This window comes from Ixodes scapularis, unplaced genomic scaffold (assembly GCF_016920785.2).
Source record: "Ixodes scapularis isolate PalLabHiFi unplaced genomic scaffold, ASM1692078v2 PGA_scaffold44__24_contigs__length_19508400, whole genome shotgun sequence".
Classification (NCBI taxonomy): domain Eukaryota; kingdom Metazoa; phylum Arthropoda; class Arachnida; order Ixodida; family Ixodidae; genus Ixodes; species Ixodes scapularis.
The window spans coordinates 10,284,152-10,303,091 of record NW_024609873.1 but is presented as its reverse complement, the minus strand read 5'-3'; the positions used below and the strand labels follow the sequence as shown (position 1 = coordinate 10,303,091).

General features: G+C 44.8%; 1 protein-coding gene across 1 annotated transcript in view; it reads right to left on the bottom strand.

Moving 5' to 3' along the window:
* The window catches only part of LOC120836288 (sodium/nucleoside cotransporter 2), a 71,370-nt gene that overhangs the window by 19,426 nt on the left and 33,004 nt on the right, over positions 1–18,940 (bottom strand). Inside the window, exon 3 of the mRNA XM_040205961.3 lies at positions 668–815. Within this exon, the coding sequence (XP_040061895.1) occupies positions 668–815 (148 nt within the window). The remainder of the gene's footprint in view (positions 1–667; positions 816–18,940) is intronic.

Below are 18,940 nucleotides of genomic sequence, written 5' to 3'. Positions count from 1 at the left end.
GCCCCGAACAAAATTATTGTACTTATCGTTGTGAGTTTTTAGTACGTTTTTGGAGGGAGAGAATTCGATCCAGTCTTTAACGTATAAGGGAAGCGGGGAATTTCGAAATGTATTTGTTCCAGTTAATAAAGGATTTATTTTCAAGTTGTCGTAACGACGCAAAATTTATATGAGACAGGGATTGACAGTAATTGTTATGCAAAAAGGAATGGTAGGTTTCGTGAAAGAAAAAAAAATGAACAAGTTTACTTCTCTCAGTCAATGGGCGAAGCTAAAGATTTTATTTTTAATGAAATTTTGTTCAACGTCCGCGAGTAGTCGTGCGACATAAAACGGGACGTTTTATTTCGAACCAAATCAAGTATGTTATTGTGATTTACAGCAATCTCACAAATTTCAACACTGCATGTTCATGAGAATTTTAGCAAAACGACCCCGGCAAATTTTTGCCGTTTTAAGCCAGAGTCATATCTGGTCATACATGATACAAAAGGCACACAGTTCGGTGCTGACGCGGTGACAATATTTTTTTTTTTTTTTTTGCAGACGCGCCTTAAGCATATTGACTTCCTACAGAGGTATAGTCAGAACATATCTGCATACACAATATTGTATGTTATATTAGCACTGTGACGGAGGCTTTACAGAAGTTAAAAAGAAAGCTCACCTCTTGCCTATATTTGGAGAAGACATAGCCCAGGAAGATGAGCACCACGGCGCCGGCGACCGACACGAGTCGCCGGGGGTCGTTCAGGGAGTCTACGACGAGGAACGCCAGGATTCCGATCCAGATCGCGGCCCAGACCCCGATCCTTCTGTGGATTAACGACAGGAGCGGTGCGGGAAATTAGAAAGACAAGGATGAGTGAGGCAGGCTGCTCGCATATCGCATAAAAGTCAGTCTGAAGCCACTGCCTGAAGCATCGCGTGGATATGACGGCCCCGTCACACTGGTCATACAAAAACTGCCGGCAGGCAGGTTTTAAAGCACACACACACACATATAAAGCTAAAACATCATACTTCCAAAACCGTTGAGACGCGTTAGTCGATTTTATTTTTCATCGTTTCTGGAGTGAAACCCGGTTCTTTTGTACGATGCACAACCAATGTTACCCCTGCTTTAGTACTGTAGAGGCACACACTTGGTTCAAGGTCCTTGTGGCTGGGTCCATATGTCTGAGAGTACCTTCGTCTAATGATAAGCGCTCTCGTCTAATGATAAGCTGCAGCGTGTGATATATATTTAGTTTGAGATAGAGGCGACAAGATAGCCCAACAACCAGAAAGACGATTAGAAAAAGTGGACGGAACGAGTGCTGACTAACAACTGAATGTTTATGTATGTAGTTTATCGTCGAATGAAGAGTTTATTTTGAGACATGTTAAGCTTGAATAATTTCCGAGTGAAGTAAGCAACGGGAAGTACAGTGTACTTGCTTACCAGTACGTGGTAAGCAACTACACTTCTTGCCAGTACGTTTAAGTCGCATCAAGGACGGGCCAAAAAGACCGCAACAAAAGAATGACAACAAAAAATGTCGCTGTCAAAGTTGCAAGTTCCTAAAAGCATAGAGCACAAGGTGCCTTCTCTAACAAATTTCTTTACCCATCCCTCCTCCTCTCCCCTTCCCCCCTTTCCCTCGACCTTTCGGTGGTCGGCTATCTGGTTCCCACACTCAAATGAGTTTGAGACCACTGTTTTAGATTGTCCATAATTTTGTGTAATGAAAGATTGCATTAACACACCTCGAATGCTGGCATTAGTTTATCTGGTTTGGCGGCCACTATCACAAGGTTTCTTGTGGCATTTTGCGGCTAATTATTGCGTGCTTTTATTAGTTTACTAAAAATAAACATACTTAGTTGCAATTTGAGACAGGCTCGGCTTTGTCGCAAACCACAAAAGTCAGTTACGTTGGAGTATATGGGAACACATGCTTTGTTTTTCTTTTTCTATTTTATCATTTACGTTCTCAGCTTGCCAGCCATGTACCTGTAGAAAAAGTGGCAACTTTTCCACCCCGCTATGCATCAATGGTGCTTAAAATATTTCTGAAATTGACTGATTTAGTGGTTTCTGATAACGCTCATTAAGTGAGGTATGGGGCCATTGCATGTACAGCCTGCACCTTCCCAGTGTCCTATATGTATCTAATCATGGTATACAATTATGCTTTGATTTTCAGGAATGGTCCATGGCTTTTTTTGGTGCTTAACACCTAAGGTACAAAACGTAAACGTTAAAAGACGAGACGCGCAAAAAGAAGGGGAAAGGGAACAAGCGATGCTTCTGGCGCATGCCCTTCGTGAGACCACACAGCAAGCCGCAAGTTATATGTGAATTTCGTAGTACAGGTTTCATCCAGTGTTTATAAGCAATAAATATCTAAAAACTGATTTCAACGTTTTGCAGCTTATTTTATCACATATTGCATGGTCCTGACAACCTTATATTGACAGGAATGACACAAGAGATACAGGCAAGCTGTTGGACTCAAAACCTCGTGGAAACCTGGCACCAAGAAACAAGAAGGGATGACACAAACAACAACTGAGATTGTTGGTTGTGTCCCCCGTTTTCCCCTGATCTCGGGATTCCACTCTTTTGAACCTCGCCTTGACGTCGCTTGACCTCTATGCAGTATAGACTAATTATGATAATCACCGTTCTATTTCTAGCATTGAAAGGCTCAACGGGATGATGATGAAACAAGTCAGAAAGCATCATCATTTTGACGTTCAAAAGCTTGGAAATAGAGCTGCGAAGACATTTCCCGTCATTTTCAGGGAAACGGTTTTACAGTGTACCTAGTAACATAAATGCATAAAACGTGGGACCACTGTCGGCCGCAGGGTGAAAGTGATCGCCGCTATTCCGCCCTCTTGGCCTAGAATACCTGATAGCCGCCATTGCACGATCGGTTCAGCTTCAGACGCTTGGCTTTAGACCCCTTCTGAGCTCCCGCGCTTCCCTTGGTCGACGCAAGTGCTTTGGGGCGAGGATCGCTTCCCGCGCTCTTCTCGAAGAATAGCTTGCGCTTCCAAAGCCAAAACGTAGTTTGGGTTCAGTGCATACGTGGTGGGAACTTCGCAATTTCTTTGCAAAAAGATGAGAGGTTATTGTGCAACAGAAAAGCAAAAAGATTCTCGTTCCAGGGTTACGCTGCAGTCGGATACAAGTTAAGATTGCGCTGCACGCGCCAGTTGCCTTCCGTCGCACTTTGACTGGCAGTGCTCACCAGACCCCAAAGGATTACGCAAAGCAGGAAGCCCGCACTCGACGCGGATCATCCGGCGCATCATCAAAGGCCGACGAGCAGCCAGATAGGTGGAAACTCCTCGTATTCCTTCTTTCCACTTGAGAAAGAAGAAGACCCTCCTGTTTTCAGTGGGGACTCAGAGACCCGCTCTTGTTGGCAGGGGAGGTGAAAAGTGGGCGAAAGGGAAGGGAGAAAGAAATACTGGGAACCGGTTTCCTACCCGGCAGAAGATGATTAGGTAGGTTTTTATCTTCTATGTGCCATATTTGAGTGCGTTGTTCACAGCGCATGCTCAGGAGCTCACAGTCTTCCGCCCCTTTTTTTTTGGCAACAAACACAGTGGCGCCATCTATTGAGGAGCCCCGGGCACTTCCGGTACACGCACTGTTCCTAATTTCTTACTGAACATTCTTTTATCATACGAGTGAATTAAGTCTGACAGTGCTATAACTTGTAATTTCCAGAAGAAAGCGTGTATAATTGATTTCGCAAATACTGCGAAACCCTCCGTCTAGCTCACAACCGGAAGTGGTTGGGGGCTATTTACACGGTGGTGCTACCCTGTCTCAACTTACGCGATAATGAGAGAATAGTCTGCTAAGAGCAGCTTTCCTGGTATCAAATGCAAGCTAAAAAAAATGATTGCGGAAATTTGCCAGTAACACGCGCTGAGCACCCGCGGACTCAGCTGTGGCCGCCACTGAATTCTCCCGATAATGTGGAGAGCGCTTTGTGCCCAAACAAATGTTGAAATAAACATTCAATATTTAACGCTTCCAGATTTATTGTAAACGTGATTGCCGCACCGCGTAGCTGAGCCAAAGAAGAATCAAAGTCTGACAACTGGCAGCTTAACCGACGCGTTAAAAAATTCTAATCGACGTCCCAATCGCCAAACTTTTACATCAGAGATGTCTACAGCATATACAAAGGTAAATACTCCCAGATGGATGCTTTCGTTTTTGCTAGAACTCACGCATATAAGGAACTTTCCAAAGCCATACCCTTGTGCTCGTGTGCGTAATCCGAAAAGAAAAAAAAAACTTTCTAAAGGACATTGGCGGGTTATATATGCTCGCCGAGGTTTCTGTGACCATGACTTATGAGAGCCTAGCTCCACAGAACACAATTTCCGGCTCCTGAGAAAGATATGTCTTCCTTATGATATATAATGAAAAAATGTTCACTAGGACGAAACTGGAAACTGTTTTCGCGGCATATTTTGGAGTTCTCGAGTATTTTCACTTTTAAAGAAGCAAAGGTGGATTGTGGTATTTGGGCTATCGTTTAAGGGAGCCTAATCGGCCGTTTCGTCAGGCTCGTATGTCTTCTGCACAGCAAAGACACATTTTACGTTACTTTTTGAACAACAGAAGAAGTACAACATGCTTATACAAATGTTGGTTTGTTTCTTATTATTTTTGGAACAAAATATACAATCTGGCGCTTTTGACGATACTTTACTTGGTTTGGTTTATGATAACTTCTTTTACAATCAATTTTAGAACATTAATTATACATATCAAATATAAGTCTATGCATGCACCTATTTAAGAAGTACAACTTGTTTAGTCAAAGATATCTTAGTGAAAAACGTCTTTTACTACAAGAAGCAACTCTAAAAGCACAAAGTTCAACATAAACTTTTTAATGCATTTTTAATTGTTTCTGTTGTTTCAGTACGAAGCACCTTGGAATTATTTAAAAGGTCTAAAAAAATCAGATATATGTTTTGGACATATAAACTTGTGCATTCCAAAATACAATAAATATGAAGTTTTTATCAACTAATGAATGCTTAAGTGAAGTAAAGTAAAAAAGTTAATACTTTAGTAAAGTATTCATTAGCAGCGTCTTACAATGCTGGCCTCGGTAAACGATTTTGTTATATTGACATTTCCTTACCGCGCAACGAGAATATAAGGGACAAACCCGTTAATTGAAGTCTGACGTTTGCAGTCAGTATAATTTGCGATATAAAATTAAATGACGCAAGAGAATTGACCGCCAGAGAACTTGGCTCAAGTCAAATGCCAGGCACCACTTCATTGGTAGACAGCTATTTATTTGTTTGAACTGAAACGTGTTCTATTATGAGCGTCATCGAGAGTAAAGCCGGTATTCACAACGCAGCACTCGAGTGATTTTTATGCAGACGGCTTCTTTTCGGCGTCATATTTTGCGTACCTCGGGCGCTTTTGCTCACAATTTGTCATGACAGGTTTTTCACCCGGAAAGCCCTACCCTATGTATCTAAATAAATTATTGAATTGGACATCTTAAGAAATTTTAAAGACTCCAAACATGAGACCGAGCACGGTCTCTAGTTTCTTTAAATTGAAAAATAAACAGATCAAGGGAATGTTTATACCGCAAAATGATTCTCCATATAATCAAAAACAACTGTATTGGATTTGTTATGAAGGCAAAGCACGATGCTTTCAAGAAACACACAGCGACCCTTTGCATTTGCGCTTCTTATTGTGAGACTATCGCTTAGCCGCTATCACTTAAGTAAATATGCGTGGTCATAAATAATTGGCCTAGTATCCCTCATGAGTATCGAAGTCATCTACATAGTCCATGTGCGCCAGTGTTAACGCTGATTCCTGTCTTCTCAGTTATCCGGTACGCCCACGGTGCAAATAGTCAAAACCTGTTATAAAAACAAATGCCGAAGTTGTGCACATAACGATGGCAAGCAGTTAGGTAGTAAAAATAAGTAGCAGATGACACTTCTAAAAACAAGGCAAAAAATCGCGCTAAAACGCGACGATAAGCACGAATAGAACGCTGTCGTCAGGACCCGGAGGGGAGGGACGAGCGACAAGTTGAAGCCACCTTACTGCAGCCGCGTCACGTGATCCCAAGATGGAAGTGCCCATGCGACGGAGGGTGAAAATTCTATATGCTCACAATATAGTCACGTGCCGAATATTAGAAGGTCAGAACCACTGCACAATGGCGGGATAACTGACATCATGGAACGTGCAAGGCACTGCATAAGATTGCGAACGTTGTAGCCCGGCCAGCGATAGGAGCCGTCGAGTTTATTAAACAGCATCGGAAATTCAACGTCATGGCGCGCAGCAGCTTTTTGTGGACGAGTTTTTGCCTTCTAATTCCACGAACCGCACAAAGTGTGCCGTGACGTTGAGGCTTAATTCCGCCATTGTGCAGGGATTCCACAACTGTCGACTCAGGGCAGTATTTTGAAAGGGGCCTATTGTAAGGCATATATAGGTTCGTGAGGAGACGGTCTACAGTCACTGTCAAATCCCCAGCACCAGTAAAAGCGCCCCCGCTGAAGTCAACCGATGTCGTTCATGTTATTGCGCACTAGCCATCAACGACGACGTAGTCAGCCAGAAGAAGAATACATGATTTTTCTTACAATATTTTTTGGCAAGTTTTTATAGAGATGTCAGTCAAACCGCCTTTTTTTTTCATGAAAAAGCACAAGTTTAAACAAAAACACTAAACTAGCTTTTAGCCAGCTCTTAAATTTGTCTATGCTTATGGCAAAGCAGATAAGGGAGCCGACTAAAAACTAGCGCGTGAATCGCTAGGGAGTGTTTACCGAATCTGTCAAGCGTGATATTAAAAAAAATATATATGTTTCAAAGCCACCAGTTGTTAGAGGGATAGGTAGTTCACCTCCATCCTGTCACAGGTTGCGCAAAACGTTTTTTGCAATTACGTTCTGAAAAAAAAATAAAAGAACGAGTACATGATGCGCCACGCACATAAGTACACTCTGCCTTAAATATCACAGTGCAGACATAGGCATGGGCAGCTTATACCCCAAAAAAGCTCGTGAGGTAATTAACCGGGCAAATTTCGGAGCTTTGATGGGCGCGTTTTCACAGTATTTTATCGCTGAGGCCTGTTTGCTCAAAACTCACCCTCCAATTCTTCTTTCTCTCTGCCCGTAACTTAGACGGTGCGACCAACATGTGTAAAAACAAGCCAATCAGAGCACCGACATTGGCTCGCTTACTTATATCGCAGCTGCTTTTCCTGGTATACGCTGCCCGTGCCTCAGTTTTTACTGCAGATGTTTAAGACAGTGCAATTATGTGAGTGCCACATCGCGCACTGGTGTGTAACGGAGCGTAATTACAAAAATACATTTTGCACAACTTGCGATGAGATAGAGGTGACTCACCGATATCTGTAACAACCTCTGGCTTTCGAAGAACGAATTTTAAACATCACGTTGTATGAAGCCTGCAGTTGCATACCCTTCAACTACTCCAAGCTGAGCTGTGATTAGACTCTGATACGTATGTTTTCTCCTAAACTATACTCGCTGACTGCTAAAGAAGAGCTGAACGTGGTGAGTGTTAAACATCTTATTATCACTCAGCAACCAATAAGGTTCCGGCATCATGCGATAAACACGCTGAAGAACGCTGTGTCTTTTTGAGGTTGTCAGGCAGTATAGGTAATTCTAGAGTTGTTGTTTCCCCATCTTCGTTGTTGTCTATAAAACCGCCTGTTTTCGCTTAATATTTTTTAATCAAATGTATGAATCACGTCAGTTGAAGCCTAGAGCAGGTAGCTTGGATATGTTTGTGGCACAACGTAGCGACGAAGTTTCACATATTTGCCCAAGGTTTTCTGTAGCAGCATGCCTTCTTGTCCTCGATAAATAATTCGTCAGCATTCCAGTGACCATCGAAGGTCCAGATCCTTTGAAGTTGACTCGCACCGTCTGTGAATTTTGCGTTTGAAGAATACCAGGAGCTTTTCAGTCACATAAAGCTTATTGTGAAACGGATCTGTACAGCACGAAAACGAGGAAAGCAACTCATAGCAAGATAACATGTCGATGAACTGCTGCCTACTACTGGCTGCTGTGTTTCTCAAAACTCGTTGCGTTGCTTGGAAAGTCTGTTTGCAGATGAGGATCATGAGAAGACGTACCAACTGCTCAATGTACTCCTGACTGATTACTTAATAGGATATTACAGTAGAAGAGCCTATACGTTTCCCATGGCAAGTTTTTGGTCCTTATTCTCACGAGCTGCTGAAGGCACGGGCGTCGGAGTGTTTGCATTATAAATGCAATAAAAAACAGGACTTCGCAGAATTTCATTTTTTTTCAATTTTGTATTCACTATCGTTTTGCAAAACCTTGAATTAAAAAAAAAGTTCGCTTTAAGCCTTTCAAAGATTAAATGAAGCGCTAATAATAAATTTTGGTACCTATTTGAAATGTGAAATGCATTGGCGAATAAATTCCTTTTATTGGATGCATTGCCGTAAGGAAATGAATTGAAGTTTACGCTTTGGTGTAAGGGAAACTTCGTCTGCTAAACTACATTTTATGGGCTCTACGCAGCACTGCAATCTCGTGATCGTGCTCGCTATACTTCGTTTCAGCTTCGGTCCGAGCGCGTCCGATGTTATCGCCGAAGGGCCAATGAAACAGCGAAAGAGGCACAAAGTGATGGTGTGCTCTCTGCAGTTGATAGGACCGGCCGGTATTCGCCGTCTCTCTGTGCCTGCTCCTCCGCCAGCTAGTCCTATCAGGTGCAGAGAGTACGCCATGACGTTGCGCTTTTTGCGCACTTTGGCCTTTCGGCTCATAACATCGGCCGCGCTCGGACGTAAGGTGAAAGGAAGTATAGGTTCCACGTGCCAGCGATGGCGTAAGTACGGGGGAGGGGAAGGAGGGTGCCCGGCTGTAGCGAGCAGGGAGTGCAGCTCGGCAGTGAAAAAGGGGAGGGGGGGGGAGGGGGGTTGCGGTGGGAACGAGCGGGGAAGGGCGCGGAAGGGCTCTCGCGGGCGGCTGCCCCTGGTGCCGCTCATTCCAGTGATGCCACTGCGGCCGAGTGGTGAATGAGTTTGCGCAGGGCTGTTTACTGCACCACAACGAATTCAATGCGTGTCGTGGTGTGTTCCACTTAAACTAAAGGGGTCATGAAAGTATATTTCTACTTTTGCTAAGTACTTCTTGGAATCGCTGCCCACGTTAATAACTGAATAAACTTGCATTAGTTTTTCTTTCTAGACAACGGTGGTTGCCACAGAATTTCCAGAAATATGAGCATCGTTCTCCCCCTCAACTCGATGCCAGAACAAGCGGCCACATGGCCGGGTGTCTATTCTATTCCGCTAACGTTAATCATACCCACGCGCTGGCCTTGGCAAAGCAGAAAACGAGTGCTGAGCTCCAGGCGTTGTTAAAGTTCTGCTATTCTTATCACCGCAGTGGTTTGACACGAGCCATTATTGCCCGAGTGTCTGCCGAGTCATTGATTGTTACGAGCCGAAGTCGACTGTTCACGCAGTTCTCGTGTCCAATCCATAAGCCGCACCCGAGTGTCATAAGGGGGTAGTTTCGGTCCCGTCATTTTGCAATAAAGCGATCCCATAATTATGCCATTAAGCTTTGTAAATGTGAAAATGAAAGAAATATCCCATTCTATTGTTGAAATTTTAGTGCGAGACAAAGACATCTGAATCAGTGGCGATCCGTGCGAGTATAGATGCTTTAAATACGCGCCACATTGAGCCGGCATGGCCGAATAATCTCTTGACTTACCGAGATGCGTGCCACTGAAACGGGCATTGACGAGCCTCTACAAAGGCATACACTAGCGAAAAGGACGCAGAAGCACCTAAAGTTGCAATTACATGTCCTGCTGTAGCAATGATAAATTTCAGCGAGCGGAGTAAGAGGAAACAAAAACTGAAGGTCGGTTCTGGCTGCGCCCATGCACAGCTACTTAAAAGCGTCTATGCTTGGGCCCTAGGACCAGTATGCCTCTGCAAGTTCATAAACATTGCAACCCGATATCGTTTTACAACCCTTTAAAGAGTCTATGATGTGTATCTTCTAGAGGTGTCCTTCTTCTACCGGCTAAAGAGGGCGCGTGCTTAGGGGTTGGTACTCAATTTCACAAACACCTGTATGCTCAGAAAACCACGGCCGCGAGCATGGCACCTTCAAAAGCGCCTTTGATTCGCGAAATTTTGTAAAAAGAGAAGATTCGTCAGATCTACCCTGTGCCCAGCCGGGTAAATATTACAATATATTTTTTGTTTCTTTTTTTACTTTTTGGGGGCGAGTTTGAAGCTCTTAAAGACACTAGATGTGTTTCTATTTGCCTTACAAGTAGCGTCAAATGAGCCAGTGCACGAGGCCCGTGTACCGAGCGGCCCTTGGAAGGAAATGGCGGCGCCGCGCTCAAATGAGCGGACCTAATAAGCCAATGACGGCGGAGCACCCCCTCGTGGCATGTGTCTTGCGAGTTCCCACAACAATGGTTGGCGGTACTTGTAAGTGTGAATTTTTTCACGGCACTTTCAAAGCTTGAAGTACAAGCATGTTGCCCTGAATTATACATACATTGCACGAGCGCCCGTGCTTGGCGGCGGCCCGGAGCTCGCCCTTGTAGCTTTCGCTGCACTTATCTGAGTGACATGTCTTATCGTTCCGTCGACCTTCAAAGTCCTTGAGTGAAAACACGTCGACGACATGAAAAATACGAAAACACGTCGGCGACAAGAAAAGTACCAAAACAAAAGGTACCAATGAAACGGCGCCAAAAGTGCGCCGTCAGAGAGCGCGCTGGCTTCGGAGGTTCGCTATTACCGGGAACAAAGCCGACGCCACGATTCGAGTGAGCCAATGAAACGGCGCCAAAAGTACATCGTCAGAGAGCGCGCTGGCTTCGGAGCATCCCTACCACGTTTGCATCGGCGCTTGAGCTTTCGCCTTCAAGTCGTCTTATGGATAACTAAGACACCCATGTGAATTTTTCACCCTTCCCGTAGAAACCAGGGGTCAAAATTTCCAAAGTTTGGAGAATGACGAGTAGGCTGGACACTGGCAATTTACATTCTATGGCCGCGCACCGTTTTTATTGCGTCAGCATTAGAACGCTTTTTCCGACAAAAATCCGGCGGTGCCTCGTTTGTCACTGACGGAGAAAGAGGGAGAAGAAGGGAAAGAAGGTGATGCATGCCACGATCCCATTGTTCCGAAGCGCTGACGTCAGCACGCGTCCATCTCTTCCATTCTCCCCGGCGCTGACAAACTGACAGACCGGCAATTTTCCCTCAAAACGAGCCCTTTCGTTTTTGTCAAAGCCACGAGCACAGCTGGCGCGAAGCCAGAGAGGAGAAGGCGCCGAGCAACCCAAACACCACCTAGACACTGTAACCTAGATAAGCAGGAGGCCTCCGCACCGTCAACACTGTCAGCTCGATTGAGGCCTGAGATTGGACACGAGTGCTGCGTCGGTGTTCAGCCGGGGCTCGTGTCCAATCAGCGCGCCGAAGGTCGGACTCGTGTCCAATAACCGAGTTAGCGAGATCCGACCGTGATGGCGTTGCATGAACGGAGAGGAGGCCATGCGGAGGCTTTGATCATTCTAGATGGTGTTGGTAACACCCCTTAGATAACAAAGCCTTAGTGCTAAATTCGATCGCGTCATTAGAGAATGCCTACGCTGGACACAAATTGGGCGAACGCTTTACACAGGTTGAACACGACGATGGCGTCAACGTTTGAATGAAAGTTCAAACTTACATGAATCCAAGCGCTACCTCAATAGTCGTTTCCAATACGGATATTGCGTTAGCGCTTTGGTTCATGTAAGTTCGAACTTTCATCCAAACGTTGACGCCATCGTCGTGTTCAATGTGTGTTCAGCGTTCGCCCTCTCTGATGACGACTTCTCATTCAGCACTAGGGCTGTGTTGTCTACGGAGCCGTGTAATGGGAGAGCTTGGCCAATGAGCGGAGCAAAGGCCGCCGCCAGCGCCGACTATCCCCCCCCCCCCCCCCCGCGGTTACAGCGTAAACTAAAAGTGCGACACAGCGTCGACCATTGAGCAGTCCGCGACGTCATAATACTGGAAACCACATTTAAAGCTTGAAATAGAAGCTTACAATCTCGGCGTCTCGGTGACAATAGGATCAATAGCAAATCATCAGCAATGATCGCAACTACGCACTTTGCTCTGGTGTGGAGCGCACGTTCGTTTATTTTACCGTTTAACATGGACGTGAGAAAAACCTCGCATGCACCAAGTTTTCATATACCAAGAGTTATACCTTTTTTTTTTTTTTTTTATAGCGACGTCAAAACGGTTTAAATTAGTCGAGTCGAATATTTAGAGCTCACAACCACCGCTAGGGGCTGTTTTGCGGCTTGTGGTTGGCCGCGAGACACTCGCCTATTCAAGCCAATGACTGGCCAAACTTACCAACAAACAGCTCTAGTTATCTAGGAGGTGTTGCGCCGCGGCGCGGTGGAATGCGGGCGTGCACTGTTGCTACTCTGCCGTCGCCGGTTGTTCTTCGCTCCGGGTTTCCGTAGTAGCGGTGAGCGGACTGCGATGCGTGCGTGTAGTTAAAACGAAGGATGCGGTTTACTCCACAAGTGATATGGATGCGGCTCCTTCCACGAGGGGTACGGATATGGTTCTTTGCATAAGTCATATGGACGACGGCATAAATGGGAGTCGATGCACTCTGATAGGCACAGTACAGAAAAGGATTGAAACAAATTGCAGAAAAATTTATAGGTGGATTCTGAAGGAATCCATTACCGTGAGGCTTGGGAAACTCCAAACACATCCTACTTGGAAATCACTAACACTAACCCCGTTACGAGGCCCAAAAAGTGCAGTAAGAAATGGATGAAGCAAAGCAGAAAGTTAAAAAATAAAAGTGAAGGGTTCAGCGTTAGCATTTTCCGAAGGAAAACGTGTGGGCGTTTTCAAGGTTCCTGGTAACGCATTCCTTAAGAATCCTATATTGTATCGCCCTGTATTTTTTTTCTCATTTTTTACCGTATTTTTTACTGCAGAACAAAGACTGCCGGCGCGCGGTGAATACCCAAACAAGATGTTTATGCTGCGTGCAAGGACGTACGTTGGAAGCAGCTTCAAGAAGTCCAAACTCTTTGATTTCTGGGCTCCGAACGGGCACTGGAGTAGCAACAGTAAGAAACTATTAACTACATATTTTACAGCGACAGCTTTTAACGACTCTTCCCACCAGCGGAAATGACGTTCGTTGTTGATGTAGTTGGCGTTTTAGGGCTTCTGACGTCAATGTTGCCGAAACCTCGAAACAGATCGTCCTTGCCCGCGAGAATCTAACCAGGATCCGCTGTGTGCGAAGCAGAGGCGTTGCCACAGAGCAACGTTATTAGATTCGCTCAGTTGTGGAAATGTTCATAGACGTTGCTTGCAAGAGCAGTACCCTCCTTACTTACCACGACCCGGCCTCCCGTTGTTCTACGCGCCGGACGGCTGCTATGGCAGCTGCAGTGTGTTTGATGTAATACGTACGTTTCAAAGAACAGCTTCTATATGGCGTTCTACCGCACTTTATGGGACATACAGTTACGAAACGAAAATCTAGATGGCGCTTCAAACAACGGGAGGCGGACTGAAGTGAGTGAGGGGGTTACCCCCTTCCGCGGGAGTTCCACAACTGAGGTAATCTAGTAACATCGCCAAAAAGCTACCCATCAAATAGACGGTATCAAAACGCCGTCGTAGCACCCTAAATGCCAGAGGTCGTGCCGGGAGATGTGCTTTCACGCGCTCCGAAAAATAAACGTAACGAAAGCGCTCAGAACAAAATGGTCAGATGTATACTTTGTTGACGCAACCCACGGTACGTGAACACGACACCGAGGCCCAACGACTTCGCCGTGACGTGTTGAAGCAATGGCTGCGACTGTACTGTGAATCAACTCATGGCTGCCCAGTTTCTTTATTTCTTCATGTGTGCAATCTGAAATTAGCCGCGCTATGTCTCAAAGGAATTCGGTAATAAGCTGGATTGGGTGCCCACAATGCTGCCTATGCCAAAGACAACAGAGAATATATGGGCGACGGAAAAACGGAAGGCACTTTTGTCGCTACCTCATTCAGGACTTATGTAGCCAGCGCATGAGCTTAAACTAGACAGATGTTGATATTACAAAATTTTTATTCTGTCATGGGTCTGTGGGTGGTTACTACTGAAGGGACCGCAGTTAATGTCTGCTTCTATTCAAAGTTTTGTTCACCTAATAAGGACTCACACAAGCCGTGTTGAGGTGATCCCTCGGTGAACATCAGACTAAACAGGGTTATTGGGTCAGGTTTTAGCAAATGACAAAACAAGGTTCGTAACTGACGATACAGTGACTGCCGCCTGATTTAAATAAAAGTAATACTCAAGCAACTTTCCATTTATCGGGTACTATGCCTGTGCTGAGGCCATGTAATTAAATCAAGTGCAGGAACTTAGCTGCCCATTCAGCTTACCTTAAGAGAAAAGGGTTCGGTATATTATCAGGGCCGCAGCTCTTTGAGATATTAAGATTACGGATGGCCGCCAAAACGCCTACCTCGGAAATGGTAAATTTAGGTATAGTTCTACGAGGAACATCATATTCAGGATCTATCGCGTGATCGACAGTAAATATAGAAACAAATAGTCGTTAAAGGCGTTAGAAATCAATTGCTTCTCATTAGAAGTGTCACTGGATAGTTTCATGTCCTTAAATGTGGACTTTCGTTTTCTTTTTAAAAATCTCCGAACTTTTCTCGGAGTTACTACACAAATAACCATAGAAAGTGACATTAAAAAATAGCAATTAGCGTTTTCGACTCACGCCTTTAACTGCCTGCGCAGAGAGGGTATTCAATAAGTATTATGTGCATTACTGAATTTATAAGTTCATCGTAGTTTGCGTTTTAATTGAAGAAGATAAAATGTGATCCATGAATTGTGTCTTTTCACCGTCTCTAAACGCAACGGAACATGTCTCTGGATGCAATAACCTACCGTATATCTAAACCGTGACCACAGATCATTCGTTCAACAGTTAGCAGTCTTAAACACAATATAAAATTGAGAAAAAAAAATATTTCCTATAAAGCATCCAGGATGTCAACATCGTTCGCACGTTTTAAATTACAAAATTGCTAAGCTAAGAGCGGCAGAGAAAAGACAGTGATCAGAAACGCCTCCAAGTATTTTGCAGCAGGTGCCCTGCCAAGCGATGTTGGAGGAAACGAAAACCAATTCGAGTAGATTCTCACAGGCATTAGTAAACCAGGTAGGATGAAAAAGCAATATTGATTAGTACGCGAGATTGTCCCCACTCCAGCAGAGGTTACATACGATCCCAGTCGATCTGTGGCAAGTTAAAATCACCCGCAAGCACCATGTCAGTGTAACGCTCAGAGGATTCAGAAATAAAACCCTGTAAGGCCTCCCAGGAGGAAACATTGCCGTTGGGCGGACCGTAAAACGCACCCACCAAGACTGAAACACTTGAAAAATAAAGCATTGCCCAAGTTATTTCGGCATCATTTCTACAACCTACAAAAGGGCACGGAATGGTATCTCTGACCACAATTGCAACACCGCCACCCTTAGAGCCTCGGTTTTCATGGAGAACATTATAGCCAGTGGGAAACACTGCGTCACTAGATACCTGCTCATTGGGCCATGTTTCAGTGACGACAGCCATGTTGGGCTCACATGTTGGAGGGCCTGTCTCAATTTCCGCCACCTTACTTAATACGCTGCGAGCGTTCAGGTTGATGAGCCTAAACCAGAGGGGGGGGGGGGGGGGGTGCCAGCGGCCAGCTCAAGGGTTGTTTTCTCTGGGTACAAGGCGTCGCCAATCGTTTTTGGAGTGCCACAAAAGGGCTTGAAGGAGAATTCCGTAAGCCACAGCTCGCCGTCAAATAGCTCCGCGAAGTCGTTATTCCTACCTACAAGTTAAAAAAGTAATAACCGTTATTATAAAGTGCACACGGCAGTGGTTTCCTAAGACAGATGGGCGATTATGTAAGACAAAACGATTATACTAGCCGGTGGAAGGTCAAGTTGACGTATGTCTCGGTTGTTTTTGTCAAACAGGTCTCTATTGCTGCCATTCAGAATTTACGTGTATGTGTATTAAACAAATAATCTTCTGGTTTTCCCTTCTTTCTTTTGTGTTCTTCATTCCTACTAAAGGGACAGCAAGTGGCTAAGGAATAATGAAGAACGTAGAAAGGCAGCTTAACGCAAATGAGCGTCACTTTTTGCTCATGTCCAGTCTCATTCGAATATTGCTGGCTTTATAAATTTGTTCTATTTCGTAACCATGGGAAGGCTCAAATGATAGACAAACTGTAAACAAAATATCGGGTGTCTGAAGCCACCAGGCTCGATCTAAAATGATCTGTAAAAACTGGCGCCTGCACGCAGCAATCTAAACCTTTCATCAATGGGGTATTTTACAGGTCGTTTTTTTCTCATGTAAAATTCTAAAACGTAACTCACTTTCTGTAAAAAATAGGGCCAAAAAACTTGCCACGCTTGATGGCGGGCAGCTATGCAGATGATCAAGTCGAGTGGCGGGGCGCGTTCGGCTCACATATTGATAAATGGCGTCGGTAGCAGCGTCTTAAGGTGTACCCGGCCAGCGAATGAAATCAGAGGACACGCAGACGAAATTCGTATCCAGCAAAAGCGCCCTTGTTATGCAACCGCGTTTTGTTTTAACTTCACGTTTTTATACATTACAAGATATTTTTCATTTTAGTAGACCACGGTCGTAGCGAGCAGTTTTGATCAGGAGGTAGCGCCGTCTATTAATACGTGCATCAAACCCGTCCCGCCACTAGACTCTTTCGTCTGCGTCGCCGCCCGCCGTTGACCCTGGCAAGTTTTTGGCCCAATTTTTTTTACAGAAATGCAGCTATGCTTTGTAACTTTACATAAAAAAAACAACCTGCGAAATACACCTTTCACGAAAAGTTCAGATTTCCACGTGCAGACTGATTTTGACGGCCCATTTTAGATCGAGCCTGGTGACGTCAAACAACCTACATATACATAATTATTTTGCCATGAAGCTCTCTTTTATTAAATCTTGTCAAACTGGTGTAAGCTAAATTATACTTAAATCATGATTCGTATCACCTTAATATTAGGGTTTTTTAGTAGATCGTAGTGCCACTAAATAAGCTATAGCTTTAGAGTAACAACTACTTCCCCATGTTTTGGCTTAACATCATGGTTGCCAGTTTTCTGAAGCTTTTTATGAAATCAGAGGAAACGCTTTTCTGTCGTCCACACATGTTTAAACAGTTCACGACAGTGCAAAGCATTATTACGTGAGGTTTCTAACACCAAATATAATGTTGAGGGAGTCGCACTTTTGAATCATGACGATCAGCAGTTGCGTCTGCTCTGCACAAGCACCAAAATGGCGCGCCCACTACAGAGTCGGGAAACAGAGTGCCGATGCTCTAAGCGCAGCTCATTTATTTAGTGGCTGTACTAGATTGTTTTCAAAGAACCGTTAGCGGCAGGGGCGTGCGCTTCAGGGCGTGCATGGAAGTGGCAGCGCGAGCTTCCGCTACAAATAGCGTGGCCCGAAAACACGATCTTCTATAGACGCTTTGCAGCAGCTGTGCATGGACGCCGCCATAACTGACCCTCAGTTTTTGTTTCCTCTTATTCCGTTTATTTCACTTCATCATTACCGTAGCAGGCCAGGTTATTGCCACATTAGATTCAACTGTGTCCTTTTTTAAAGCATCGGCCTTTGTAGAGGATCGTCAACTACCGTTTCAGTTGCTCGGCATCTCGGTAAGACAAGAGAAGGTCGGCTATGGCGGTTGTAATTCGTCGCTTGTGTAAAGAGTCTATACCTTTCTATTTAATCTCCACCCTAGAAGGAAGCGTGCGCGTACATTGCTTTGATCGGCCCCAAAGGTACACGAGAGCACGGGCGACTATGAGTTTCGCCTGCACATTTCAGAACGTTCCGCCAAGTATGATTTGGAGACGTTGTTTATTTACCCAAGACGGGAGAAAGAGAAAGAAAATAAATGAATGTAGTGCAAAGTGAGGGGCAATACGCTGCTGCTGTCTTGGCTAGGCTCTAGTCACGGAGTATTTGCGGCTCCAGTGAAATCCACCCAAAGCATGGTGGCAGCATCGAGACGCTCCAATCGGAGGTTCCTTTCCTACTACCCTGTACTTTTGCTGCTTGCTTCTCGTCGACAGGACGGCCTCACGCCCTCGCTACTTAAAATCAACTAAACGATCATTGCTCAGCGATGCCACAACAATATATATACAAGAATTATTCACATACGTAAATAATTCATAACATCGTCTTTTTGTTATTTTCTTTTGAAAGGAGTACAATAGTTCAAGGCGAGAATTCCCCTAAGGTGTACCGTGTTTCGTGCTTGTAATATGATTGTATTAGGACGACATTTTTTATAGTTAAATAAATAAATAAATTCTAATAAAGGTTTTTATTTGCCATCAAGACTGCTTTGCGATTCCCAGCAATTGATTTTAAAGATTTGTACGGCAGCAATAACTAAAACGTCCTTATCCTCGACAGCTCATTACACTTCAGCGACAAGAATGGCCACTGCTTCATCCGATGGTAACCCTGTCCACAAGCAGCTTCCTGAACTTATTCCGGAGGCCTACATCAAATCCAATCGATTCCAGAGAAACGTCAACATCAGGACTCTCGACTTGCTGCAAATGGCCTTTGGCAGTGCCCCGAACCTTAGCCAACAGTTCATCGACCTGGGCTGCGGGACAGGCGACTTCACGCGCCAAGAACTGCTGCCGCGCTGCCAACCTTGCCGCAGAATGGTGGCCACTGACGTGTCCCCGGGAATGG